The 27575-nt window shown below is 39.7% G+C and overlaps 1 protein-coding gene across 2 annotated transcripts in view; it reads right to left on the bottom strand.

Annotated features, from left to right (window-relative positions):
* LOC110827701 (uncharacterized) overlaps positions 1–27575 on the bottom strand; it is a 145403-nt gene that overhangs the window by 105580 nt on the left and 12248 nt on the right. For both annotated transcript variants that reach the window (XM_087352165.1, XM_087352164.1), the window contains exons 3-14: positions 24262–24541; positions 21286–21466; positions 20445–20748; positions 20035–20126; positions 19267–19479; positions 18750–18932; positions 17762–17959; positions 16572–16708; positions 15981–16136; positions 14904–15084; positions 12816–13100; positions 162–11953 (exon numbers count right to left, since the gene is read on the bottom strand). In XM_087352165.1, coding sequence (XP_087208291.1) covers positions 162–11953; positions 12816–13100; positions 14904–15084; positions 15981–16136; positions 16572–16708; positions 17762–17959; positions 18750–18932; positions 19267–19479; positions 20035–20126; positions 20445–20748; positions 21286–21466; positions 24262–24541 — 14002 coding nt within the window. The remainder of the gene's footprint in view (positions 1–161; positions 11954–12815; positions 13101–14903; positions 15085–15980; positions 16137–16571; positions 16709–17761; positions 17960–18749; positions 18933–19266; positions 19480–20034; positions 20127–20444; positions 20749–21285; positions 21467–24261; positions 24542–27575) is intronic.

Here is a 27575-nt window from a genome sequence, read left to right as displayed (position 1 = left end):
GGCTAATAATTCCAGTCGAAATCTGCAATAGCCAATTCAAACACACCACGGCAACCCGCTCTCTATCCACGATAATCTTCCGATTTCATTCAACTCTGTATAAATTGTACATCAGAAACAGCTTCGTTAAATAAGCGTAGCAACAGACTCGATTAGCTCACCTGAACTTTTTCCTTGATTACGATTCGTCGGGTTTCTTCCGTTCTCTCTCGGGGTTGCTGATGCAAGGTGGGGGTCAGAGTGCTGGATGAGGAGCTGCACGTAATGGTTTCGCTGCTCTCGAGTGAGTCGTCATACTGTCGCTGGCGGCTCAATGTCTCCTCCTCAGCCCATGGTTTCTGGTCAAAACTTCGAGTTCTTTGGGTTATTCCCCCAGCAACCCACTGTACTTCGGAGTGTTGTACCCCAGAGCTTAATTTTCCCTGCTCGTTCTGTAAGGAGTTTGTTGTAGTTATAGCAGCGTCTTCTTTGGCATTCTCAGCAACTGGTCTACTTCTCTTCTGTCGAGGCGAAGGCACAGTTCCTTCCGAGCTGTCAGCGTTCTCTGAAGTGATGTGGAAGACGGATTCCAATTCTCCTTCAGCTTGATTATAACTGTTTTCATCCGATCTCCGTTTTTGTTTTATATAGTTATTTTCTATCATAATTTCTCTCTCTTGTCGTGATTCAATTTGTTCAACTGTAATCGTTTTACTGATGGGTTCTGCTTGCTCCACATTCTTTTGTGAAGTTGGTGCTTCTTCCTTATTCAAAAGATCCGACAACAGTTCATTTTTATATTTGGTTTCTTGTTTCTCAATATTCTTATCAGCTTCTTTTTCCTCTATCTTCAATTTAACATCTTGTTTAGTTTTGCTATGTTCCGTTTTCTTCGCAATCACCTCAACTTCCTCAGTATTCTCACATTCAGACTCTTCTTTACGCTTAATAAGTTTTGATTCTTCTATATCTTTCGTATTACACTGAGTTTCTTCTTGTTCCTCTTTTCTAAATTCTTTCTCTTCTTTTTTGCCATCGTCTTCTTTTCTTTTCTCCTTAAGCTCGGTTTCTTTCTGTTCCTTCTTACGATCATTTTCTTCCTTTTCCCTTCTGTTAATCTCAGCTTCCACTTGTTCTTTCTGCTTTCGTTCAGCTTCCTCCTTTTCCTTCTTCTTTCGTTCAGCTTCATCTTTTTCCTTCTTCTTTAGTTCAGCTTCCTCTTGTTCTTTCTGCTTTCGTTCAGCTTCCTCTTTTTCCTTCTTCTTTAGTTCAGCTTCCTCTTGTTCTTTCTGCTTTCGTTCAGCTTCCTCTTTTTCCTTCTTCTTTAGTTCAGCTTCCTCTTTTTCCTTCTTCTTTCGTTCAGCTTCCACCTTTTCCTTCTTCTTTCGTTCACCTTCCTCTTTTTCCTTCTTCTTTAGTTCAGCTTCCTCTTGTTCTTTCTGCTTTCGTTCAGCTTCCTCTTTTTCCTTCTTCTTTAGTTCAGCTTCCTCTTGTTCTTTCTGCTTTCGTTCAGCTTCCTCTTTTTCCTTCTTCTTTAGTTCAGCTTCCTCTTGTTCTTTTTTCTTTCGTTCAGCTTCCTCTTTTTCCTTCTTCTTTCGTTCGGCTTCTTCTTGTTCTTTCTTCTTTAGTTCAGCTTCCTCTTGTTCTTTCTGCTTTCGTTCAGCTTCCTCTTTTTCCTTCTTCTTTAGTTCAGCTTCCACCTTTTCCTTCTTCTTTCGTTCACCTTCCTCTTTTTCCCTCTTCTTTAGTTCAGCTTCCTCTTGTTCTTTCTGCTTTCGTTCAGCTTCCTCTTTTTCCTTCTTCTTTAGTTCAGCTTCCTCTTGTTCTTTCTGCTTTCGTTCAGCTTCCTCTTTTTCCTTCTTCTTTCGTTCGGCTTCTTCTTCTTCTTTCTTCTGTAGTTCAGCTTCCTCTTGTTCTTTCTGCTTTCGTTCAGCTTCCTCTTTTTCCTTCTTCTTTAGTTCAGCTTCCTCTTGTTCTTTCTGCTTTCGTTCAGCTTCTTCTTGTTCCTTCTTCTTTAGTTCAGCTTCCTCTTGTTCTTTCTTCTTTCGTTCAGCTTCCTCTTTTTCCTTCTTCTTTCGTTCGGCTTCTTCTTTCTTCTGTAGTTCAGCTTCCTCTTGTTCTTTCTGCTTTCGTTCAGCTTCCTCTTTTTCCTTCTTCTTTAGTTCAGCTTCCTCTTGTTCTTTCTGCTTTCGTTCAGCTTCCTCTTTTTCCTTCTTCTTTAGTTCAACTTCCTCTTGTTCTTTCTGCTTTCGTTCAGCTTCCTCTTTTTCCTTCTTCTTTCGTTCAGCTTCCTCTTGTTCATTCTTCTTTCGTTCAGCTTCCTCTTTTTCCTTCTTCTTTCGTTCGGCTTCTTCTTGTTCTTTCTTCTTTAGTTCAGCTTCCTCTTGTTCTTTCTGCTTTCGTTCAGCTTCCTCTTGTTCATTCTTCTTTCGTTCAGCTTCCTCTTTTTCCTTCTTCTTTCGTTCAGCTTCCTCTTTTTCCTTCTTCTTTCGTTCAGCTTCCTCTTTTTCCTTCTTCTTTCGTTCGGCTTCTTCTTGTTCTTTCTTCTTTAGTTCAGCTTCCTCTTGTTCTTTCTGCTTTCGTTCAGCTTCCTCTTGTTCATTCTTCTTTCGTTCAGCTTCCTCTTTTTCCTTCTTCTTTCGTTCAGCTTCCTCTTTTTCCTTCTTCTTTAGTTCAGCTTCCTCTTGTTCTTTCTGCTTTCGTTCAGCTTCCTCTTTTTCCTTCTTCTTTAGTTCAGCTTCCTCTTGTTCTTTCTGCTTTCGTTCAGCTTCCTCTTTTTCCTTCTTCTTTCGTTCAGCTTCCTCTTTTTCCTTCTTCTTTAGTTCAGCTTCCTCTTTTTCCTTCTTCTTTCGTTCAGCTTCCTCTTTTTCCTTCTTCTTTAGTTCGGCTTCCTCTTGTTCTTTCTGCTTTCGTTCAGCTTCCTCTTGTTCCTTCTGCTTTCGTTCAGCTTCCTCTTTTTCCTTATTCTTTCGTTGAGCTTCCTCTTTTTCCTTCTTCTTTAGTTCAGCTTCCTCTTTTTCCTTCTTCTTTCGTTGAGCTTCCTCTTTTTCCTTCTTCTTTAGTTCAGCTTCCTCATTTTCCTTCTTCTTTCGTTCAGCTTCCTCTTTTTCCTTCTTCTTTAGTTCAGCTTCCTCTTGTTCTTTCTGCTTTCGTTCAGCTTCCTCTTGTTCCTTCATCTTTAGTTCAGCTTCCTCTTTTTCCTTCTTCTTTCTTTCGGCTTCTTCTTGTTCCTTCTTCTTTAGTTCAGCTTCCTCTTGTTCTTTCTGCTTTCGTTCAGCTTCCTCTTGTTCTTTCTTCTTTAGTTCAGGTTCCTCTTGTTCTTTCTGCTTTCGTTCAGCTTCCTCTTTTTCCTTCTTCTTTAGTTCAGCTTCCTCTTGTTCTTTCTTCTTTCGTTCAGCTTCCTCTTTTTCCTTCTTCTTTCGTTCGGCTTCTTCTTGTTCTTTCTTCTTTCGTTCGGCTTCTTCTTGTTCTTTCTTCTTTCGTTCAGCTTCCTCTTTTTCCTTCTTCTTTCGTTCAGCTTCCTCTTTTTCCTTCTTCTTTCGTTCGGCTTCTTCTTGTTCTTTCTTCTTTCGTTCGGCTTCTTCTTGTTCTTTCTGCTTTCGTTCAGCTTCCTCTTGTTCTTTCTTCTTTCGTTCAGCTTCCTCTTTTTCCTTCTTCTTTCGTTCGGCTTCTTCTTGTTCTTTCTTCTTTCGTTCGGCTTCTTCTTGTTCTTTCTTCTTTAGTTCAGCTTCCTCTTGTTCTTTCTGCTTTCGTTCAGCTTCCTCTTTTTCCTTCTTCTTTCGTTCAGCTTCCTCTTTTTCCTTCTTCTTTCGTTCAGCTTCCTCTTTTTCCTTCTTCTTTCGTTCAGCTTCCTCTTGTTCTTTCTTCTTTAGTTCAGCTTCCTCTTGTTCTTTCTGCTTTCGTTCAGCTTCCTCTTTTTCCTTCTTCTTTCGTTCGGCTTCTTCTTGTTCCTTCTTCTTTAGTTCAGCTTCCTCTTGTTCTTTCTTCTTTAGTTCAGCTTCCTCTTGTTCTTTCTGCTTTCGTTCAGCTTCCTCTTGTTCATTCTTATTTCGTTCAGCTTCCTCTTTTTCCTTCTTCTTTCGTTCAGCTTCCTCTTTTTCCTTCTTCTTTAGTTCAGCTTCCTCTTTTTCCTCCTTCTTTCGTTCAGCTTCCTCTTTTTCCTTCTGCTTTCGTTCAGCTTCCTCTTGTTCATTCTTCTTTCTTTCAGCTTCCTCTTTTTCCTTCTTCTTTCGTTCGGCTTCTTCTTGTTCTTTCTTCTTTAGTTCAGCTTCCTCTTGTTCTTTCTGCTTTCGTTCAGCTTCCTCTTTTTCCTTCTTCTTTCGTTCAGCTTCCTCTTTTTCCTTCTTCTTTCGTTCAGCTTCCTCTTGTTCTTTGTGCTTTCGTTCAGCTTCCTCTTGTTCATTCTTCTTTCGTTCAGCTTCCTCTTTTTCCTTCTTCTTTCGTTCAGCTTCCTCTTTTTCCTTCTTCTTTAGTTCAGCTTCCTCTTGTTCCTTTCTCTTAAGTTCGACTTCTTGTTCCTTCTTCCTGCTTTCATCTTCATCTCGTATCTCCTTATGTTCATCTTCTACTACATCTTTTTTCGTCTGTTCACTGCCTTCTTTTTCCTTCTTTGTACATTCAGCCTCTTCCTTTGTCCTCTGTCTCTCATTTTCTGTTTTATCTGGCTTCATATGTTCAGCTTCTTCTTGATGTCTCCTCTTATGATCTTCTGCTTCATTCTGTTCTCCTTTCTTGCGATTAACATTTTCGTGTTCCTCATTCTTGTTGTCCGTTCCTTCAAGCTGCTTTTCTTCTATTTTAGTTTCTTGGTAACTTTTCTGGTATTCAACTTCTTGTTGCTTTGTGCTTCCCATTTTGTCTTTCTTGCTTTCATCTTCATCTACCATACCCATTTTTTGTGGACCAACTACATTTTCTTCTCTTTTACCTTCATGTTCTTCCTCTAGATAAGATGAGTTAATTTCCTTCTTTGCAAGTGTAGTCTCTTCCTCTGCATTAATATTATGACCAACTACCTCCACCTCCTGTATTTGAAGCCTTTTTTTATTTTCTTCCTCACTAATTTCTTCCTCTTCAGCTACGCTCACATCGCCAGCTCTTGTACTTTCATTAAGATCAGTTCTAGTTTTACCTTCTTTATCACTTAAATCTCCAAGGAGGTCTACAGATGCTTCCTTTCCTTTAGTTTCAGCTGCTAATTCTGCATCCAGTACATGTCCTTCTGTCACAATTGCTGATCCCTGATCTGTCTCATGACTAATTAATGCTACCTGCAATTCAGCTGATTCAGTTGTAAATTCAGATATTTTCCCTTCGAGTGCTGTCTGCTCATGTACAATGACTATATCCTGCTTTAGCGCCTGTTGTAAAAATGCAGCTGACTCCAGCTCTCTTGGGTCAGTCCTGTCAGATAAAGTTTCAACGTCACCTTCCAAAGCTCGCTGTTCCTCAACACGAATTACCCCAAGAACCTGAGAAGCATCGACAGTACTCGCAAATGTTGACAAATCAGAAATGTTGGTAGCCTCATCAGACAAAGGACCTTCAAGCAATTCTTGTTGTATTATTAAAATACCCTTTTGCAGTTCTTGTAGAGGCTCAGCTAGTGTTTTCAACAAAGATAAATTTCCTTCTTCTGAAATTAAACCTTCAGCACATTCCAGAACTGCCTGTTTTTCTACCAAAGCAATGCCTCGTTGCAATTCAAGAATAGGCTGAGCTAATGTTTTCAAAACTGAAAAGTTTTCCATTGGTATCTTCTCTACTCCAGACTCAAGCGTAACTTGTTGCTCCACTTGTAATAAGGCCCTGTGCAACTCTTCAACAGGCTGTGCAAGTGTCTTTAAAAGTGACATATCCTCCTTTTCTGAAAGTATGTCTCCGTGCTCCACAAACGCTTGTTGTTGTACCACAGCAATGGCTTTAAGCACTTCTTGTACTGGCTGTGCCAATGTTTGCAAATCTGACACACTAGTTGTGTCTGTTATGGATTCAACTCCGCCTTCATAAACTGCATGCTCTTGTATCAGAGCAATGCCTGTTAGGAGTTGTTGAATTGGTTTGGCTACAGCCTGCAAAATAGATATGCTAGCATTTTCTGACACTGCCTCTTCCATTGTTTCAAGCACAACTTGCTGCTGTATTTCTGCTATGCCCTTTTGCAGCTCTTCCAAAGGTTGCGCTAATGTCTGCAACAATGACAGGTTGGTTTGATCAGACATTTCTTCTTCTCTGGGCTCCAATGCAGCTTGTTGTTGAACTAGAGCGATGCATTTCTGGATTTCATAAATTGGCTGGGCCGAATCTTTTAATGCTGACAGACTTATTTCAGATACAGGTTGAACTTTAGCTTCAAGCGCTACTTGCTGTTCAATTTGAACCAAATTTTGTTGCAGTTCATGTAATGGATGTGCCAGGGTCTTTAATATGGACGTACCTTTTACTTCTGACAAGACCTCCACATTAGGCTCATACACTGCCTGCTGTTCTATTATAGCAATACTCTTTTGGATTTCTTCGATAGGCTGTGCAAGTGTTTTAAGAACAGACAGTTCTGCTTTTTCAGACAGTGGCTCTTCCCTGGCTTCCATCACCACTTGCTGTTCTATCTGAACCAAACATTGCCGCAATTCTTGCAATGGCCTTGCCAGTGTTTTCAGCACAGATACAGAGGTTTTTTCAGACATTTCAACCTCTCCAGCTTCCAGGGCAACCTGATACTGGACAAAGGCTATGCCTTTCTCAAGTTCTTGTATAGGATGTGCCAAGGTTTCCAGTACAGATACTCCAGCTTCTCCAGACAAGGATCTCTCACCTGCTTCGAGAAGTATCTGTTGTTCAACGTGAACTAAATTCATGTGTAGTTCTTCTAAGGGCTGTGCTATTTTCTGAAGCACAGATACATCCAATCTTGTTGGCAGTGGTTCTTCACTTGGTTCAAAAATGGTTTGATGCTCTACCACAGCCAAGTTCTTCTGCAGTTGCTGAATTGGATTGATAAGAGCCTTTAAAAGAGATATATGTGATGTATCAGACAGTGATATCCCTTGAGCCTCCAATACAACTTGCTCTTGTGTCTGAGCTAAGGCCGTATGAATTTCATGTATTGGTTTTACTACAGCTTGTAGAATTGCGACAGCTGTCATGGATTTTATACCAGGTTCTAGGAAGGTACTTTCTTCTATCAATTCAAGTCCTCTCTGCAGTTCCAGTATAGGAACAGCTAATGCCATAAGCTTTGATGCACTGCTCTCTTGTTCAGCCATGGCCTCCAGTGAATCTTGATGCTGCACATGTGCAAGATTCTCCTGAAGTTCCTTCAATGGATGTAAAATGGTTTCCAAAACTGATGCAGCAGTTTCCTCAGACACTGGTTCCTGTAGTATTTCAAGAATGTTCTCTTTCTCTCCAAGAGCTATGCCTCTATGGATTTCTTCAATGGAATGAGCAATTGTCTGAAGAACATGCAAATATGGCTTTTCAGTTAGTGGCTCTACCAATGGCTCCATTACAACGTGTCTTTGAATAACTGCCAAAGCTTTCTGCATATCATGGAATGGCTGGTCTAATGCCTGAAATACTGTGGTAGTCTCAGTTGCAAGAGCTGTCTGATGCTGAAACACTACAATGCCCTCCTGTAGTGCTTTCAATGGGAGTGCTAAAGTTTCAAGAGCAGAAACACCTACTTTTCCTGGAGCATGTTCTGAACTTGGTTCCAACACTAATGCCTTTTCCACTTGAGACAAACCTCTAGTAAGATCATGAAGTGGTTTTGCAATAACCTCTAAGGTAAGAATGCTTGCTCTGTCTGGCACTGGTTTCTCTCTGGGTTCAAAAATGTGATCTTCCACCTGTATCAAACCCTTGTGAAGGTCCAGCAATGGCTTAGCTATTTCTCGCAAAGCAGACAAACCCGCAAGCTCAGTAAGTGGCAACTCTGTTTCTACAACAAAATTACGCTCAATTGTAGTTATTGCATGGTACAGTTCTTGCACAGATTGCGTCACTCTCTCCAAGGCTGCCAGACTTGCAGCTTTCTGAAATATAGGAGCTTCTTCCAAAGTAATAACATTCTGTTCTTCGACTATTGTTAGACCTCGCTGTAGTTCCTGCAGAGGCTGAGCTAATGTTTCCAATATGGTAAACCCCCTACTTACAGCTGTCTCAGCTTGCAATATAGCTTGCTGTTGTATTACATTGATACCCCTCTGCAATTCCATAATAGGTTCCACTAACATCTCTGCAGCCTTCACTGCTGTGGGCTTTGCATCCTGTTTCATAGCAAAATGCTCAGTTTGGATTAGTCCTGTCTGCAATTCCTGCAGTGGTACCACAAGACTTCTCAGTGCAGATATGCTGGATATTTCTGAAGCCAACTCTTCTTCTGGTTCAAACTGGATCTTTTGTTCTACAAGGATCAATTCCTTTTGTAACTCCTTAAGGGGCCCTATGAGCGTCTCTAGCTTTGTAACACCAGCTCTTGTTGAATCCTGAATTGCTTCCAAAAGTACTTGCTTTTCTATTGCAGAAACTCCACACTGCAGAGCCTCCACAGTTTCTGCCATATTCTCTAGAATCAAAAGACTTGATTGTTTAGGTGCCACGACTGTAACTGCCATCTGTAAACTCTGCAGAGGCTCAACTAATGATTCAAACACTGAGAGACTGGGAGTGTCAACTGCTGATTCAGTCACATGTTGTTGAACAGATATAATGCCCTTCTGCAGTTCTTGGATTGGATGTAGTAAAATTTCAGTTGACTGTACTGTTGCTATCTCAGCTTTCTTCATTGCAAGAACAAGCTGTTGCTCTGTTTCAACTAATACTTTCTGCAATATTGCCAGGGGATGTACAAGCAATTCTACAGATACTGCATGAGTACTTTTAGATAATAAATCTTCACTTTCTTCCAGCAAAGTAGCCTGCAATGCTTCAACTAATCCCTGCTTGAGTTGGGAAAATGGTTGTGCCAATTCTGTCATCATTGATACTGCCTTTACTCCTGGATCTTCTTGGCCTCCTAATGTATTCTCATCGTCAATCTTTTTGAATGTCTCTTGTAAGTTCTGAATGGAATGGGTTAGAACTTTTACATTTGACAGACTTCTGAAATCCTCTGTTAGTTTGGATGCTGCTTCCAGAACTGCTTGCTGCTCAATTTTAATCAATGTTTCTGTAAATTGTTGCAGTGGTTGCACCAAATTTTCCACAACAGCAAAGTTACTTTCATTGGCTCCTGATATCATAGCTTCTCCTATGACGTCAATGTTTTGTTTCAAATATCTTACAGGCTGCAACAAAGACTGAACTGTTATAAAATGTGCACTCTGTGATGCCAATTTTTCAGTTGGCCCTAAAAGTATTTGTTTTTCTACTTTGGTTAACTGATTTTGGAATTCATATAATGGTGCTACCAGTTTGTCAAGGGACTGTGCTCTTTCTTGAGTAGCTAATGGATGCTCCCCCTTTGATTTAAATTCACATATCTCCATATTTGTTAGACACATCTGCAACTGCACAAGTGGCTTGGCCAATGATGCAACAGTGTTTAGTTTGGCCATATCATGAACAACCACTTTATCCGACATTACTTCTGAAGTGGCGATTTTAGATATGGACTCAACACTATGCTGTAAATTTTTAAAACATGTTTGAAGCTTTTTTAACATAGAAATACTTCTTGGAAGTGGTTCTGTTGGTTCTATTTCAATTGAAAATGCTTGTCCTATTTCTGTTAATCTCATTTGTAACTCATCAATTGGCTGAACTAGGGTCTGTAGTACGGTTTTACTGGGTAGATCTGTCGCATGCAAAGTGCTGATTTCCATAAGTGTTTGCTGTTCAACAATTTCTAAGACGTTTTGAAGTTCCTGGAGAGGATGTGCAACTGCCTCTATTATGGTGTGACCTATAGATTCTTCTGCAGTCTTGAGCACAGCTTGTTGTTCTATTTCCACCAGTCCTTGTCTCAGTTTGTGCAAAGGATGACTCAAGGTCTCCAGTATGGAAGCATTGTCTATCTGTGATGTGGTTTCTCCAGCATCTTCATAAATAATGCTCTGCTGAAGCACCAGAATTCCCCTCTGAACTTCATGAAGAGACTGGGTTATCATCTGCAGGGCACACTGGACGGTCTGGTATGAAACGTCCTCCTCCACAGCTACAGAAGTATCATGTCGCCTTTCAGTAAACTGCTGAATGAGAGCAATATCCCGCTGCAGCTCTTGTACTGGATGTGCCACATTTTCTAGTATTGAAACACTTGTCCTCTCCAGCAAAGATTCTTCACCCATCTCCACTTCTACTTGCTGCTCTACCAAAGCTAAACCTTTCTGAAATTCTTGTATTGGCTGGGAAATTGTTTCTAATATTTTACCAGGTGCATGTTCTTCAGATAATGTAAATGAAGTTGTGTGTCCCTCCACTAAAGCTAAACTGTCCTGAATTGGTTGCGTTAGAGCTTCTAACACAGATATACTTGACTTTGCAGATCCAGGTTCTGATTCAGATTGCAGCTTTACTTGCTCTTCAACTGAAGCAAGTCCTTTCTGAATATCTTGCAAAGAACGAGTAAGAGACTCTACAAGCAAACATTCTCCCCTTTCTGCTGCTGATTTCATGTCCGCTGCAGCTTGCAGAGTTGGAAGATCCACACTGGATGAGGTTAGAATTTGTTTCTTTCTTGTCATTTCAACTGTATCTTCAGTGTCTTCTGAAACTTTACCCTCCATGGATATAGTCCGGTGAGGTTCACGGAGTTTCCTTGTTAGGCTTCCTTCTGTCTGTACCTCAATGGATACACATCTCTCTTTGCCAATAGATCTTTTAATTTCTCCAGGTTTAGCTATCTTTATTCCATCACCTTCTTCAGAATTAGAGTCATTTCTCAGTACCTTTTTTTGTTCTTGAATTTTCTTCATATGAGATTCAATAGAACCAACCTCCGAAGAAAATGTTTTCATCTGAGTCTGTCTGTGTTCTAATATGGGACCAGAAACTGATGCCTCACTGCTAGTTCTGTCATCCCCACTCTCCTCAAATGACCCACCTTGTCCACTTTCTATTGATCTCTCATTCCTGCTTTTTGATCCTTTCCTAGCAGGCCGTTCAGGTTTATGACCTGCTGGTTCCCCTGGAACTCTGTCTTCTGTACTCTCTTCAAATGACCTTCCCAACCCACTCTCCACAGAACGCATTTTCTTCTTCAGTGATCCTGGCTGTGAGATTAATTCTTTGGGTTCTACTTCTTTAGTAAATTGTTTCTGCTGTACTTCAGCCACCTGCAGCTCCACATCCTTCTTCCCTGTGTCCACCTCTATGTTCCGTACTAGTTCAGGTGGGCTGCTCTTAGTGGATTGTGGTTCATCTGCCCTTTGCACTTCAATAGCTGCTATTTGAAATGCCCTACCTTCTCCTGAACTGCCTAGAGCACTGGCATAAGAATCGGGCCGTGAATCCTGCTCAGATACGTATGCTGCTGTGTCACTGAAGTTATCACTGTGATCTCCATCATCCTTTGGTGTGTGGGCTCCCTTTATAGGAGACATGCTGTCAAAGGTGTCACCTTCCTTGGATTGTCCTTTAACCGGTGACAGACTGTAAAAAGTGTCACTGTCTGGCCTTGCTCTCTGACTGGCCTCAGTTTTCTTTCTGGGTGGTCGTTTGGGAGCAACAGGTTCTTCAACTTCCTCATATATCACAGTAGGTGCCAAAACACGTTCCAAGAACTCAGTGTTAATTTTATTAAATATAGCATTGTCCTCCTCCCCGACATCCTGAGGTAAGGGAGGAGCCTGTTGACCATTGTCATCTGTGATAGAAAACTCCTCCAAATCAGCATCTGTGCGAAGGTCATCCTCAGCAGAGGCAAAGGCATCGTGAGTGACATCAATGACAATGGCTTCCATCAGCAGTTTGCCAGTATTGGAAGTCTCCTTCATAAATCTCAGAGGTGGAAGTTCCACTATATTGTGCTCTGTGGGAAAACACATTTCTGTAATTCCTAAGAGAGTTTAAATATTGCCAAAATCAAAATTTGATAACAAGAACTCTCAAAATATTTTTTAATGTAATAAACATCCCTGATATAGTATATGAGTCCAAAATTCTTAAACAAAATGAACATTCAACAAAAAATAAACTGTAAATGGCACACACATTTTATATGTGATATTGGACACACATGAAAGACAAACTTGATGTGTCTGGCTAACAAAATAAGCCACATATTCTTGCCTTGCAATGAGACTTTTTGAACACAACTTTTCTTTCAAGGGCTTTGGCCGATCCTGTGTATCTGATATATCTGCAAACAAAATTGTAAGAGCTGATTCTAGCACTATCATCAGGTAATCAGTTGTCATTGAACTGGCAAATTTAAATCAAGATTTATGGCCATCATTTGAAATGAACATGGGATATTTTTAATACTAGGCTAAGATACTAATCACTGGACCACTGTCAGAAATGGCTGCTTTTTATCTGCTTATTTGTTTATTAAATTAATCTGTATCCTACCAGGATGGAACACTAGACCTGTAATAACAAAAGTAATAACAGCAGCAACAAAGCCAGGCTATATAAAGACTTGGCAGTGTGTACAGGGGTCAGGGTCACAAAATTAAACTGGTGATCAGAGAGTTAAAATAAACAAAGGGCATTAAAGAGCAATAATATTGATTTCAGAAACTTGACTCATGAAATATGCACACTTAAAACAGTGAAAATGCATAAACCCATGTCTGTTAAATTTCTTCATGATTGCTGTTATAACTGTGCTTAAGTTGTCCATTCAACTGCATCTTATCTCGTGGAGTAAGTTTAATCGCAAAGCTCACCTGACACGTGCTCTGACAGTTGGTCAGCATACATCTCAACCACCTGCAGTGCCTCCTCTTCTGTGAGGTCTGGGGTCTCATACAGTGAAACCGACACCTCCTTTCCATCAAATGAGAAAGACACCTCAGCACGTTCATCCATGGTGGTAGATAGTTCAGTGGCAGGTGTGTCGTACATCTGGGAAGTCCTCTCTTCATGGATGGTTGACAAGGATGGATTCCTTGCAATCATGTGGCCTACACCCTGGTCCAGGTTTTGCTGAGCAGCTCCTTTCATCAACCGTTCTGAAGATACACATAAATGAAACTAGTTCTTTTACTAGACAGAGCTTAACCTAATTAACCAAAACAATTGCTTTAATTTAGTTGCATATTGCATTGAGGAATAACAAAACATTTAGTTTTAAGCACATGCAGAATGTAGCATTCACACTCCTATATCAAACTACAAAACAATTCCTTCCACTAAGCAAATATTTGAATGTCTGCACCTTACTGGCTTGGTTTTGTGTAATTTCTCTTGAAATGCTAGATAAACCAAAATTTTGTCTACAGCACACTGATTTATATGGATCAGTTCGTGTGAAAGACATCTAGCTTCAATATATAATGTTGTAAGTAAAAACTCTACTAACTAACTAACTAACTAGATGGCTTACCGAACCCGAAGGTTCATCACCGAATTAACCAAAGCCCTCCACCGGACCCTGTCCTGGGCCAACAAAATCCAGTTTCCTTCAACTACTATCTCCCATAGATCCCGCCTGAGATTATCCTCCCATCTACGTCTAGGTCTCCCCAGCGGTCTCTTCCCTTCAGGTTTCCCAACCAGTACCCGGTGCACACCTCTTGTCCCATCCATGCGCGCTACATGTCCCGCCCATCTCACTCTTCTCGACTTAATCACCCTCACAATACTGGGGGAGCAGTACAGATTTTTAAGCTCGTCATTGTGCAGTTTTTTCCACGCCCCATCGTCTTCCCTCTTAGGCCCAAATATCCTCCTCAACACCCGATTCTCAAACACCTGCAATCTGTGTTCCTCCCTCTGAGTGAGAGACCATGTTTCGCACCCATACAAAACAACAGGCAAGATTATTGTTTTGTATACTTTAATTTTCAGGTTCTTAGAAATCAGACGGGAAGACAAAATATTTTGGACTGAGAAGTAGCAAGCATTTCCGGAATTTAGTCTCCTCCTAACTTCCTCACAAGTATCATTTTGATTTGTTATTGTTGTTCCCAAATATTTGAACTTTGTAACTCTTTCAAAGGATTTATTAGCCACCCTAAGATAATTTTGCCCGCCTGTCTTCTGATGACGAGATACTAACATGTACTTAGTTTTTTCTGAATTTACTTAAGACAAGTAATTGGTACAGGAGGTAGGCAAGTCTCATGATTATTAATTGTCAAAGTTTGAACATCAGGGACATTTGAAGTTTTTGTAGAACTTTTCATGGAGTGTAACTGTTCAAAACAGAGACAGGTTCAAACTGGCTACTGATGTTCATGACATCCTCTATGGTTCAGATTTCTTCAAAAGTCTGTTCTTTTAAAGAAGTCAGTTTCTGGTGTGCACATGTTCGCCATTCAAAATAAATTTTGAACAGAACAGTACATTCAGCAAATCTTCATTTGGGTGCTGACCTGACTGACTTTGAAGCCTGTATGTTTGGATACAAAGGCCCATTTTAATATTGTCCTTCAACATGTACCAGGTTCTTCCAAGAGATTCAAACTAAATTTTGTGTTAATTTTTTATGTCTCCCATACATGTTACATGCTCTTTCAGCTAATCCTCCTTGATTTGATCACCCTAATTGAAGAAAAATTGATGAAGCTCCTCATTATGCAGTTTTCTCCAGTCTCTTTTTAATGATTTGGTATATTCACAATGAAGTTGCAAAATTGCACCTTTCAATTTTGTTTTGACTGTCCATGTCAGGAACATACTGAGATTATCATTACATTTTATACTTGAATTTATCAACACATATCAAATTTGGTTAAAAATGGATAATAATAATGCACTTTAAATGACTTCTCAAGAACATCTTGTCCATGGTGTTAAAGGTGGTGATGTACCTTCAAAGCCAAGCAGAGAAGCAGAGCTGGCCACAGTGCCCATGCAGTTGTATGCTTCACAAGTGTATGTTCCCAGGCAACATGTGCCATCCTCGCCAGAAATGATGCGATGTATATCACCTGGCTTCAGCTCCTCACCATCTTTATACCACTTCAGCACTGGCTGAGGAACTCCAATAACCTGCACAATAAACACACATCTGTATTTCTCAGAGTGTTCTACTAAAAGAATATTTTGTTTTCTTGTCTTGATTTAGTGTTTTCTTAAAGCAATGTTAGTTAAACACTGTATTTATTGAACTCAACAAAGATGGCATAACAAAACTATTTGTGACATACAAATGACAATATTTAGAGTATTATTTTTATTTCAGGTGTACAGTTTTGAAAATGATCCATTTGTAGCTTGCAACTATTCAACCTGTAATTCTGTAATTTAACAACTTCCAATTGTGATTTGATATATCTTGGGTCACTGTACCTGTAGTTTACAATATTCTCTACTTCAATTTGCATTGATATAGGGTGACCAGGGAGACAAAGAAATCAGTCTACATCTATCTACCCTCCTATTTGAAAGCAGGTCATTGAATTACTGCTGCACGGTGTTACTGAAATGTTGGGGTGCATCATCTCAATGGAAGATGATATCAGCACATCCCTGAAGATGTGGAAAGCTTAATTTTTTGTCATGTCCAACAGATATTACTGTCTATGGACTTCTTGTAAAAAGAATATTTATTTCATGCGTCTGTCAGTGCACACCACACATTCACATTTGCAGCATCTCTTTCTTGATTTAGGTATTCATTGTGTGGACTAGAGACCCAGATTGCCTTGTCTGATAATTACTCTGATGGTGTTTGGATTTAATTTACATTCTGAATACCCAGCATCCTTTTTGTAAACTTAGCAGCACAGTTGTAAGAGGAAACTCAAGAGAAACACATATTTTTGACTTCTTCAATTCTGAAACAGATGCATATGCAGTTACAATACAATACTGTTGTCTAGACTCAGCCTATTTCTCCAAAATGTTGCAGCAGATTTCAATATGGTCAGCCCATTGCATTTCACCTTGCACTCCAAATTGACAGCCCCTTCCTCTGATAGTATGGCTCGCAAACACTCAAGAAACCGAGGCTTCTTGAAATGTCTTGGTATGATCAGTTTAAGGAAACATGATGTGACACTGTGCCCAAATTCGTTTGTTGCCACACATTTCCATTCAGCCTGAAAAATAAATAAAATAATAAGATGCTCAATATACAAACAGCCCTTTATTCAAAGCCATGCAACAGAATAAATTCTTATTGGTATTATTTAAGTGTATTTGAACTCCATAAAAATGACTTTCAAACTGATACAAAACAATCTCATAACTTCCAGTAGAATTCAAAGAATTATGTAAGTCATTTAAATGCTAGTTATTGTACAACTTACAAGGAGTCAATAAGATGCATAACAAACTTAATCTTTAAAATCAAGCATGCTGTTCATGATTTTTTCTCCTTGTACTATCAAATAGCTGCTCCTTTACTTCAGTTTTCATTAAACATACTTTACATATCTTTGTAGGGTGGGATAGGATGTTCATCTTTGCATGAAACATGGTTCAGAAAGCTTCATGTTCAAAATCATTATTCATTACTTAAAATCTGTATTTACCTGGTCGATAATTTCAAGGCAGTGGATATTTAAATGACAGGTGCCAAGTGCCTCAAGGGATGTACTGTATCTGCTGGTCTCTTCAACTTGCTCATCATCTCGATACCACGAAATGGAGGGTTCAGGGGAGACAGTCACTGAAACACATTTTGTCTCGGTCCACACCACATTCATAGAAGACTTCTAGAGTAGTAGTGAGCCATTCCAGGGTCAAGTGTTTCTGGGTTCTGAGAACTTAAATTTTTATACTTATCTGCACATAGGTATGTTTTCTGCAAAAAGCCTACCTTTTGTCAAAATTTAACACCAAGAAGCCAGAATAGGAAAAGTCCTTGGATTGATGATTTGAAAGGGTAGGATATATCTTATCGAGCCTTTTCTATGTTAATGTAAACATGATGCATAGAGTTTCCACAAAAAAGATTCTGACAACTATGTCACAGCTATATAAACATTATATCTCTTAACAAAAATAATTTTACCAAGAAGTATGCCAGGCTAGATTATTTCAAGTTTATTTATAAGTTGTTTAGTGTATTTATAAATGTGAATAAAGAGTGCACTGGAGTTGACTTCATATACATAAATCAATTCAGATTGACAAAATTCCACAGCAGCAATACAACCATTTACTTATGAGCATAATTTGATGTATAAACTTGATATGAACATGATTTTGTTATTGAAACAAGAACCCATCCTGCTCACAGACTTTGTAACCACCAGTAATAAAGATAATGCTGTTGTGGTATTTATAGATTGTAATACTTCCTAGTAAAATCATAATAATATTCTCCTATATTTTCTGAAATCATACAGAGTATTTCTATTTTGCTGCTATTATACTTGTAACTGCTGGCGTCTTCCATGTTTATTGTACTACAGAAGTTTGAACTTCAGGAACTGCCACATCACTATTCCTATATGTGGAGTTGATAATTTATACTGGCATTCTCAAAGGAGGCAAAAACATTATCTAGCTCCCCTTAAATTCATTCATGCTTACAGCATTTTCAAAACTCCTTTCTGATATAATTAATTTTCATGCCAGAATAATACATGATATAGGTATTACCCTACTTCAATATAACACAGTAATAGCAAGAGTTCATACCAAGACACAGCTTAAATTTATATAATGAAGTGCCTCTACACATTTCTTACTTACCAATTCTGCATCACTAACCCACCTTGGACAGTAAACCTGAAGTCTTCTGTGATCTTTGCTTCACAGCTCTTGAGGCCCATGATAAACTTTGGTGGTTGGTTTGTTGAGAACAGTTGTAGTCTCTCCTCCTCATTGAGCTGGTTGTGGATGTCCTCCACTGTGAGCTCTGCAGAACTGCTTGCTTCTCCCATGCAATTCTTTGCAATGCAAGAGTATGAACCTAAAGATAGTACTCTGCTTATAACATGACACAGCTGACAAAAGTCTCAGTACCAGACTTTCAGCATTACTCCTTTCCATTTATGGTGCTTAAGTCATAGTACCGATAATATAGTCGCCAGGACACTGGAATATATCAGTGCTGTTTTATGCTTGCATTTGTGAAGGTGTCTTCACTGAGTGATAACATTGGAACACACAGTCATGCAGCCAGATAAATTCTTGACATTAAGACTTTCTCTGTTAGGATATATAGGCAAGTTGGACATATGGCATGTTAACTGAAAAATTTATACTTACTCACCTGGTGAAAAATGTCACTATGCTGTTCACAAAATTTTGACAATGGACCATATACAAAGTTAGTTAAATTGAGTCCATAACTTCAGTTCCTTTTTTCAAAATGTATATTAATATTATCCACCATCTGTAATTATGCCTCCTAACATACCATTCCTCAAGTTTTATTAGAATGGTCAAATCAAAAAGTAACACATAGCACACATGAAAGGGATCAGAAATGCATAAAAATGTTTGGTTAGAAAACCACCTGAGACAACCTGGGAAAACTAGGCACAGATGGGAGGATAATATTTAAGTGTAACTTAAAATAAATATGTTATGAGTGTGTGTGGACTGGATTCATATGGCTCAGGACAGGATTAAATGCTGGGCTTTTTAAACATGATAATAAACTTTCATGTTCCATAAGAGAAATTTCTTTACCTACTGAGTGACTGTTAGTTTCTTTTGAAGGACTGAAATCCATTGGTTAATAGCTGGCTGCTTACCCAATGAGTTGGTGCCTGTCAGCTGGTATACATCTCCTGGTTTCAGTTCCTGTCCATCCTTGAACCATCGAAGCTGAGGTGTTGGAAAGCCCACAACTTTGCACTCAAAGGACACCAAACCCTCATCAGTCAGGATTGCCTTCAGACTCTCCAGAAAACGAGGCTTTCGGTAGTTCTTTGGATCTGATGGGAAACCATATCATACTTCATAAACTACAACATTACTTATAAATTCATGTGATAGTGCAGAAGTCGCTGAAGACAAGTACACCATATTTTCATTAAATATTATGCAAACTGTGCAATGTTACTAATTTACTTCGTGCATAAATTTTAATAACATGAGTTTCAAACCACAGATCCAGATATCTAGTACAGCAGTAATGCTAGTAGCAGCAGGAGATAACTTCATCTCACACTCAAGGAGATTTACTGCTTTGGAAAACTGCAAATGCTAGAACTGAGTTGTAGTGGCAAGAAGTAATAATAGTAGTAATTACGACTTTATGTCTCTTACATGTCATGAATATAGAACATGTGGAGATCCCTTTGACACCCTCATTGCTGGTGGCCACACATTTCCATTCGCCTTCATCCACCACTTCGGCATGGTTGATCTCAATCATGTAGCCACCGAGTCCATCTGCCATAACGTGATATTTCTCACTCTCCTCCACCCGTCCCTCCTTATTGTACCATGTAATGCTTTGTGGCCAGGGTGGCACAGAAACTGCACAGTACAGACTTTGAGGTTAGGAAAACAAAACACTACCATCTCTTGAATGTTTATGACAAAAGGTGTATCACAATTAGTTACAACTTCTTAAAATATATTAATCAAAATAGTTTTTAAAATGCTGTGTTAGAAACCAGTTTTGTTACTGTCTTCAGGCACAAGAATCTTAACCTTATGGGTATGCTTGAACAAGGAATGCCTCTCTTGTGTAATGTAAGGTACAGAACTATAATTTTACTAGCTTTTGTATGGGTATAAAACCTGGTCTCTAGCTTGAGAGAGAAGAATACTTGGCTGGAAGCAAGAGGAGCACTGTACATTAACAATAATAAAACATACGAAGTGGCTTCTCATTTATATTTTTCACCAAATAAATAAATGTGACCAAATCACAGAGCATAAAATGGACAAGAGATGAGAAATGTACAGAAAACTTTAGTCAGAAAAAATCCTGAAAAGATAATACTGAAATAATTTAAATAAATAGGGTGACAGAGCAACTCTGCTCAATGCAGTTACTTATTATTTTATGATGCAGATAATCCTTACCTTGGCAGGCCAGTGTCGTCGTGTCCCCAATCTTTATTTTCTCATTACGTAACTCGTTCTTGAATACTGGAGGGGGTCCTACAGGTTTCATACTACAAGATATAAAACATTAAAAACTTATTTGTTTTTTGAAGTACTGTTGTATTATACAGATATCTGGAATCAAAACAGCAGTTAGTAGAAACTCTGTCTCTGGTACTAGGGAGACTGATTGGGTTAGATATTAAACAACTGGATCAATCAACAGCAATCCAACTACTTGCTCCATTCCCAGAATAAGAATTTGGGTGTGTTACAGTAACATTAGACACAAATTTGTTGTGCTTATCTGATCTTAGATCAGCTGGGACTCAGCACACATCCATTACAAATGACTACAGTAACTAGAAGACATACAAGTAATTCCTGACCTGTCAGCTGGTTTTAGTGAACCCTCACGGCTCCCCTTTCCCACCACGTGCACTCTGGAGGATGAGTACGCCTTGCCCATGCAGTTTACAGCTTCGCAGGTGTAAGTGCCGAGAGATGTTGGGTCATCGGGGTTGGCTGTCAGTGCGAACACGTCCCCTGCCTTGATCTCCTTCCCATCCTTGTACCAGTGCAGCACGGGGGTGGGCACGCCAACCACCTTACACTCCAGAGACACAGTGCCCTGTTCTGTCAGCAGGGCCTGTAGCTCCTCCAGGAACTCGGGGGCCTTGTACGCCTTCGGCACTGTGACAGTAATATGTATTTATGCTACATAGGGGTCAATATATCAGATTCTGCATATAGAAACCGCACAATATGTGTGTACAAATTACTCGACCAGTGTGCCGCCATAAAAGAGGCAGTCGTTTTAGGGCTTTATCTTATGCCCTCTTCAACGTATCTGCATTTCTTCAGCTAAGATTACAGAGAAATTAGTGGCATTCTTCTCAGTGGGAGAATGAGACAGTTCATCGAAAGAGCAAGACAGCCGCTTGAACAGGAGGCAGAAGGCTCATCCTGTAGCATATTAAAAGAAATACGTCACAGTACTTGTGTTTTGTTGTACGAGATGCGGGATTCACCTGCTTATTAATTCACTTAACAGTCTGTACGTGTTTTCCTTCACTCTGCGGATTGACTGGCTTGAACGTTCGCGCGCTTGCGCACATACAGCAAATAGCATGCTTAGGGGATCCGAGATTCAACCCAGTATGTTCACAGAATGAAGCAAACGCCATGTTCGGTTAAATGCGAGATTGAACGTTGTAGGTTTTGACTCACCCAAGACGTTGAGGTTTGAGGAACATGAAGCTCTTCCACCGGCACCTTCCGCCATGCAGGTCCAGCGCCCACCATCCTCAACCACGACGGGAGCCACGTCCACGCAGAAGAAGTTGCCCTCGTGCACGAAGTGGAACCTCTCGCCCTCCAGCACGCGTTCGTCATTTCGGTGCCATGAAACCTGAGGTCACAGTCAGGTGTTACTCACTACTGCTGGGGCGCCTGGTAAAAACATTGCCTCGGTAAACTATCCTCTCGAAGTATTACGGATGACCCTCGTTATACGCGTTTTTGATGTCCGCGTTTTCACATATCCACGGGTTTATTTCAGTATCACAAGCAGCATCAATATTCCATCTGCTGCCAAATTTTGAAACCTGTTACCAGACTTATCAGAGAAGTGTAACATCAAAAGACGATCGTTACACGTTTCCCGTTTTACCAGTTTCTATCATACGCGGCAATTCACAGGAAAGGAATCCCCTGCATACAGAGAGAAAGTCACCTGTATCTCACATCTATCATGACCTCATGAGGAAGCTAAACAAACATGCAGGAAGTACAGGAACAACGGTAACAAATCAAATTTACATCCACGAAGAAGAAAAAAACCTTTAAGTTGGAGGAATGCTTGCCACAGTTCAGCCCAGTGTCTACCATATTATCATAAACATACACAAAACGATAATCTATTGTTCTGACTGGGTGGGGGGGGGAGACTCAGAACATCACCTTAAGAGAGAATAAAGCTCCATGGTGTCTGAGAGCGAATGGTTAAGGAGAGTATTTGGTTCTTAGAGGGAGGTTGTAACAGAATAATAGAGGAATTTACATAACGAGCTTAATAATTTGTACTCTTTGCCAGATATAGTGATATCAGCATGATCAAACTAAGGGTAGCAAACATAAGAGAAATGAGAAACATGAACGGAAAGCCACTTGGGAGTCCTAACCGTCGGTGGGAGGATAATACGTATGAAATGGTCGTAAATAAATACGGTAAGTCATCAACGTGTGGACTGGATTCATCTTCCGATGGTGACGGACTTTCAGGCTGTATGATAAGCGAATTAATTTCCTGGCCAGATGAGATGAAGGATTCCATGCTCAGTGGAATTAATTGCAAAGTGCGGATTCGCTGATCTGCAAGTGCGACGATTTTCCAATATAAAGTGCGTTGGTGACAAGGTCCAAGAAACTCATGTATGTACCTTCATTCGAACTTCGTTGAACAACGTAACAAAAAGCGCGGACGCTCAGACTATAAAAAGAGCAGATCCAATGACGTCACATTGCTCAAGTACAGGATGTAGAATACCATACGATCTGTCATCACGGCAAATACAGAGCCCCATAACGTTTAAAAGAACTGCATTCCCACTTTATCATGTGCATGGCTGAAAAGTTTGGTCATGATCACGTGTTTCCTCACACTCAACAGTCGATTGTTGACATTACAGTTTAAAATGGGACCAGCCGTTTAAACCTGTATCAGAGACTTAAACATTTTCATAACGTACCTTGTCTGGATAAACGAGCAAATGCCATCTGCGACCCTTTATAAACACCTGACAAGCTCATGTATTATATTAAACAAAAAAATATATATTGTAATTGGTGAGATCTGAAGGTTTCACGGCGATGAGTATGAAGACGGCTGTATTCTGGGATGTAGCACCGTGTAGTCAAGTAGATGGATATTAAACGTCGTTTCAGAGGAGTTTGCTGTCTCCATCATCAGTGTGACAAACCTCTGAAACGTCCGTCAGTTACTACCAGACTACATGGTGCTATATTTAGGGAAACAGCTATCTTAATTCTGTATTTCTTGTCACACCATTTACTGGTCACTTTTCAAGAAAGATTATTAACCACTGAGTTCGTAAATTAACTCTTTAGAAACTTACATAAATACTGACAATCCACATCTGCTAAAATCCAAAAATGTGAGCCAAAAATTATACGCGAATAGAGCGTGAATTTGTTTCAACTGGCTGAAGATGGGGCCCCAACTTCTCTTTTCCGCGGAACTCGTTAGTCTGCAATGTTCTGACCCACGAATCTGGTTGCCCCATCTCACAACGGCTTAAGAAACAAACTGAAGAGGGTTCAATCACATTCAACGTGCCAGGCGTTCCTTTTTCTATGAAGTAGTCGTTTCAATTTTACGATAGAGAACCGCTTGTCATGAAATGTTCTTAAGCTTTCCTGTTTTCTTCGAAATGAACGCCAAGACTGCCAAGGAAAGGCCTAGACCCATTCCTCTACATTACTCCTAAAGCAACTTTCATTATCATTCCTATATTTCCTTCGACGCCACATAACCGCTTCAGCCATCGTTAAATGGCGTACAACTTATCATCACAAACAAGAATAGAAACGTATATTATTAAAAACATCATACAGTTACATGCACAATAAAATTATGGTTTTAAACCAATGTAAATTACGTATCAATTTAAGTTCCGTAACTTTAATCCCAAACAAATTTTGAGCTGGATAAAATAGTTTTCCTCATGCAATCTACATGTTGTTAATCACTGCGTGTATGATTAACGATGACAACAGAAAGGAAAACGCGTACCTCCAATTTCGGTACAAGCGTACAGATAGGCCTACATTGCATCTACAATTAATTTTACTTAAAGAAACAAGGGTTTCTTTCAACGAATCTTGTATGTACAATTTATGTTATAAATACTACATTTTATGAATTAACTCCTTTTCTTGATTTTTTATTCCAGAGATGAAGACGAAATCTATGACACAAGAAAATAGCGCCACCTTGATACTGGCACTGTAAGATAAGCGGATATAATAACTGAATAATATTGTAACAGCTAATTTCTTTCTTACATTCCTTACGCTACATTATATTTATTCCACCACCGGAATTTCCTGTTATCGAAGTGCAATATGTTCACCTCTAATTCCTTTTATAAGTAGCTACATCAAAAGGTGACACATGCCACTCACCTTCACTTCAGACGAGCTGCGAATCTCGACCAGGAAACGAGTTCGAGTGCCCACCTTCACAGCAAGATCGCTGAGTCGCCTGAGGAACACGGGGACATCTGACGTGGCGTCTTCAACTTTGATTTCAATAGCGCGACGAGCTTCCCCAGCAGAATTCTTTGCTGTAAGCGAGTAGTGGCCGACGTCGTCTCTCGTCACATGGTGTAGGTTGAGCAGCACTGTGTTGTTGTTTTCTGACACGCGGTAGCGTTCACCCACCAACTCCTGATCGCCACGCCTCCTGCGGACATATCGAAACGTGTTGCCATAAGCGTACAGAGTTCACGCACAAACCTGGTGTGTAATTTAACTCAACGTTGGCTGCACTTGTTTTCCAAGCCATACTCTAGAAACACTGATCCAAGCAATTATTGTTAATTATCGCTTACTTCTAAAGTATTCATTGGATGTATTTCAATAAACCGATCAAAACTCTTCTTAGGCAGACAGTGTTTACAAACTGTGATTGTGAAATCAACAGAAACACCAGAAAACGTACTCTTTCACACAACGCTTGAAACCAGCGCTATCAAAACACGCCATCTTTCACTGGAGTTGGGTACCAACATAACAATCTCACGGCGCAAAGTTTAAAAGCATTCGATAATATATTTGTCAACTATGTGATTTACTTCTTCGGTATTCCTACCTGCAGATTTGCCTTCTTCCTACTGTAATGAATATTAAGTGTCTGAAATTTGTAAGCCAACTTATTTCTATAATTATGGACAAATGTACAAGAGTTATCATTGTCAAATAAAATAGTTACAATGGGTAACCCTAGTATTCAAGTGATTTAGGGTTCGATTTTCACTATCATTAACATCGAAAATAAAACAAATTAAATATCTGTCCGTACGACAGCCTGTGACCTGAAGATGTGCACATGGTTTTTACTCTCACAACAACGTCCAATATTGTTGCTATGGAGTGAGATTATGTCTTTGGGGAACTGGGTCTGTAACAAACCCTTTGTCCATTCTCCAGATTGTACATGAGTGAATTTGGAGCAAGGTGGAATGGTACTGACAGAGGAAAGTCGAAGGACTCGGATAAAATCCTGTTCCAGTACCACTTTGTCCACCAAAATTCCCGCATGGACTGAATAGTACACAATAGAATGGTGAAAAAACACACTATGATCAGTATATATCCTTCTGAATACTTTGACTAGGTAGGGATCATTGCAACACACGTTCAGGAACAGCGAAATTTATTTTTTCACCTCGAATACCAAAAATTATGCTCCCGGAACCGAGAGAAATATGCGTACATAAGATAAAACATTTATTTTCTTTGCGAAACTACTTATTATTAATTATTTACATCTGTGAAGAACAAGAAACCATAATTAAAAAGCCGTATCACATAAGAAATTAGTATCTTTTGTGTCTGTCTGAAAAGAAACACATATATGTCAAATAATGAAAATCTGCCTTCAAATGTGCAGTAATAAGAGCACTGCGGGTCCCAACTTTTCGTTGGCTCGATCTATTAGACATTCGGTAGAACTCCTTAGACGAGCGATCGGCCCGTCGCAAGGCCTCTACCTGTACACAGGACAGCACAACACAGACATCCATGGCTTGAGTGGGATTCGAACCCACGGTCCGAGCAACCAAGCGGCACAAGGCCCACGCCTCAGACCGCGCCGCCACTGCGGAATTGGTAAGAGAAGTTGAGGTAAATTTGGCACCAGCAACGCAAAGCTTCACCTTCCTTTACACAGTACATGCAGTGATTTTTCTGTTTGGTTCAGCTAAATGATTAATTTAAGTGTGAAACTGTTGTGTGGTTAGATGGGCTAAGTTCAGGTGCTTCTCCGGCAAGATACTCTGTTATCGTTCCTTTCTGCAAAGGAACTTATAAACTTTCAAAGAATCTCTACGCCACGCATTTGTTTTTAAAATGATTTCTGCCCACTAGTCAACGTAATAAGAAACGTCACTACTCTCTTTTCAGCATGGTGGACTGGTTCCAAATATTTAATTAGATCACCCTTCACCCGTTACTGGCACATGACGTAATTGTTCCCAATTCAGAGCGAAACTAAACGCACGGACAGTGAAGGGCATAGCAAAACACATATACCTTATTTTTAATAAAACACCCGTAAGAATATCTTCAGCAACATTCTTATCGTATAAAGAAATAACTGTAGGAATCATTTTCATTTTAAAAGAGAACAGCGTGGTACCCATCTGAAAAAAGAACACTGAACATTGATCACATATTTCACGTACGCGTAAGAATAAATCGATTTCTTCACAGATCTATCATATGTTGCGAAGCTGCAAGATTGCCAAGCTTTAGTTTAAAGTGAGAATATAAATCGTTTATACAAAATTCAGCACTATTTACTAACTTAGTACAATAAACTGTAAACTTAAATCCTTAACACGCGTCACAAACCAGCCCAAAACGGCTAAATGTCAAATACTTTTAATGGTGACACACTGGTAACTTGAAGATGTTGCTGTCATTTCTCTGTTTCAAACAAAATCAACTGAATTGACAATTAAGAAACAAATCTACATTTGTTTCTACCACCGCTCGGAAAATTAAAACGTTCACAATCTTGGAAAACTGGCCTTCTGACATCTGTGCTGCTGTAAAGCCTACTCATCAGACATGTCTGTTAATTTACATTGATTTTCACGAGATATCTGGTATTTAACAATGGAGCAAAATAAAAGGCCACTGACTCTGAGTACTTCAATGCTGTTTCAACTGCAGAGATTTCTTAGATTCGAACGGCATCCAAACATGTAACTGGCTCACTGACTTTTGTTAATATAACAAAGTTCTTTAAGCACAGTATAAATAATAAATTCTGAGGAATACGGAAGGAACAATTAACGGAATATTTTAAGGTGTTATTTCAGAATTTGCCTGAAGTAACTGATTACAGCTACGAACAACCTGTCAGCACAGCCGGATCCCGTGCCGAGACTCGAAATCGTAACATCCCAAATATTAAACAAAAGTGCTAACGATTCAAGTTCGACGGTCGAAACGAGATCGGACAAAGATCTTTGGAGGTTAGCAACTAAGGTGCGGGAGTCGTAGCCTATTTAAAAACAATCTCCCGGTATTCATCTGGGGAGAATGTCGATGACCACGAGAAACTTCAATCAAGAGATTGGAAACCAAACTGAATTTTGAACTGGGTACGTCCTTGATATAAGTCAGACTAGACCCACTGAGTCAAACGTCGGTTCTAATCTTCATGCCTTCATAAAAACTTTGAGTTCTGTTGTTTTGCCCCTATGCAT

Source organism: Zootermopsis nevadensis, unplaced genomic scaffold (assembly GCF_977971745.1).
Source record: "Zootermopsis nevadensis isolate Lab colony 2312 unplaced genomic scaffold, Znev_1.0 Znev_ptg000020l, whole genome shotgun sequence".
Classification (NCBI taxonomy): Eukaryota; Metazoa; Arthropoda; class Insecta; order Blattodea; family Termopsidae; genus Zootermopsis; species Zootermopsis nevadensis.
This window is presented reverse-complemented; position numbering and strand designations above follow the sequence as displayed.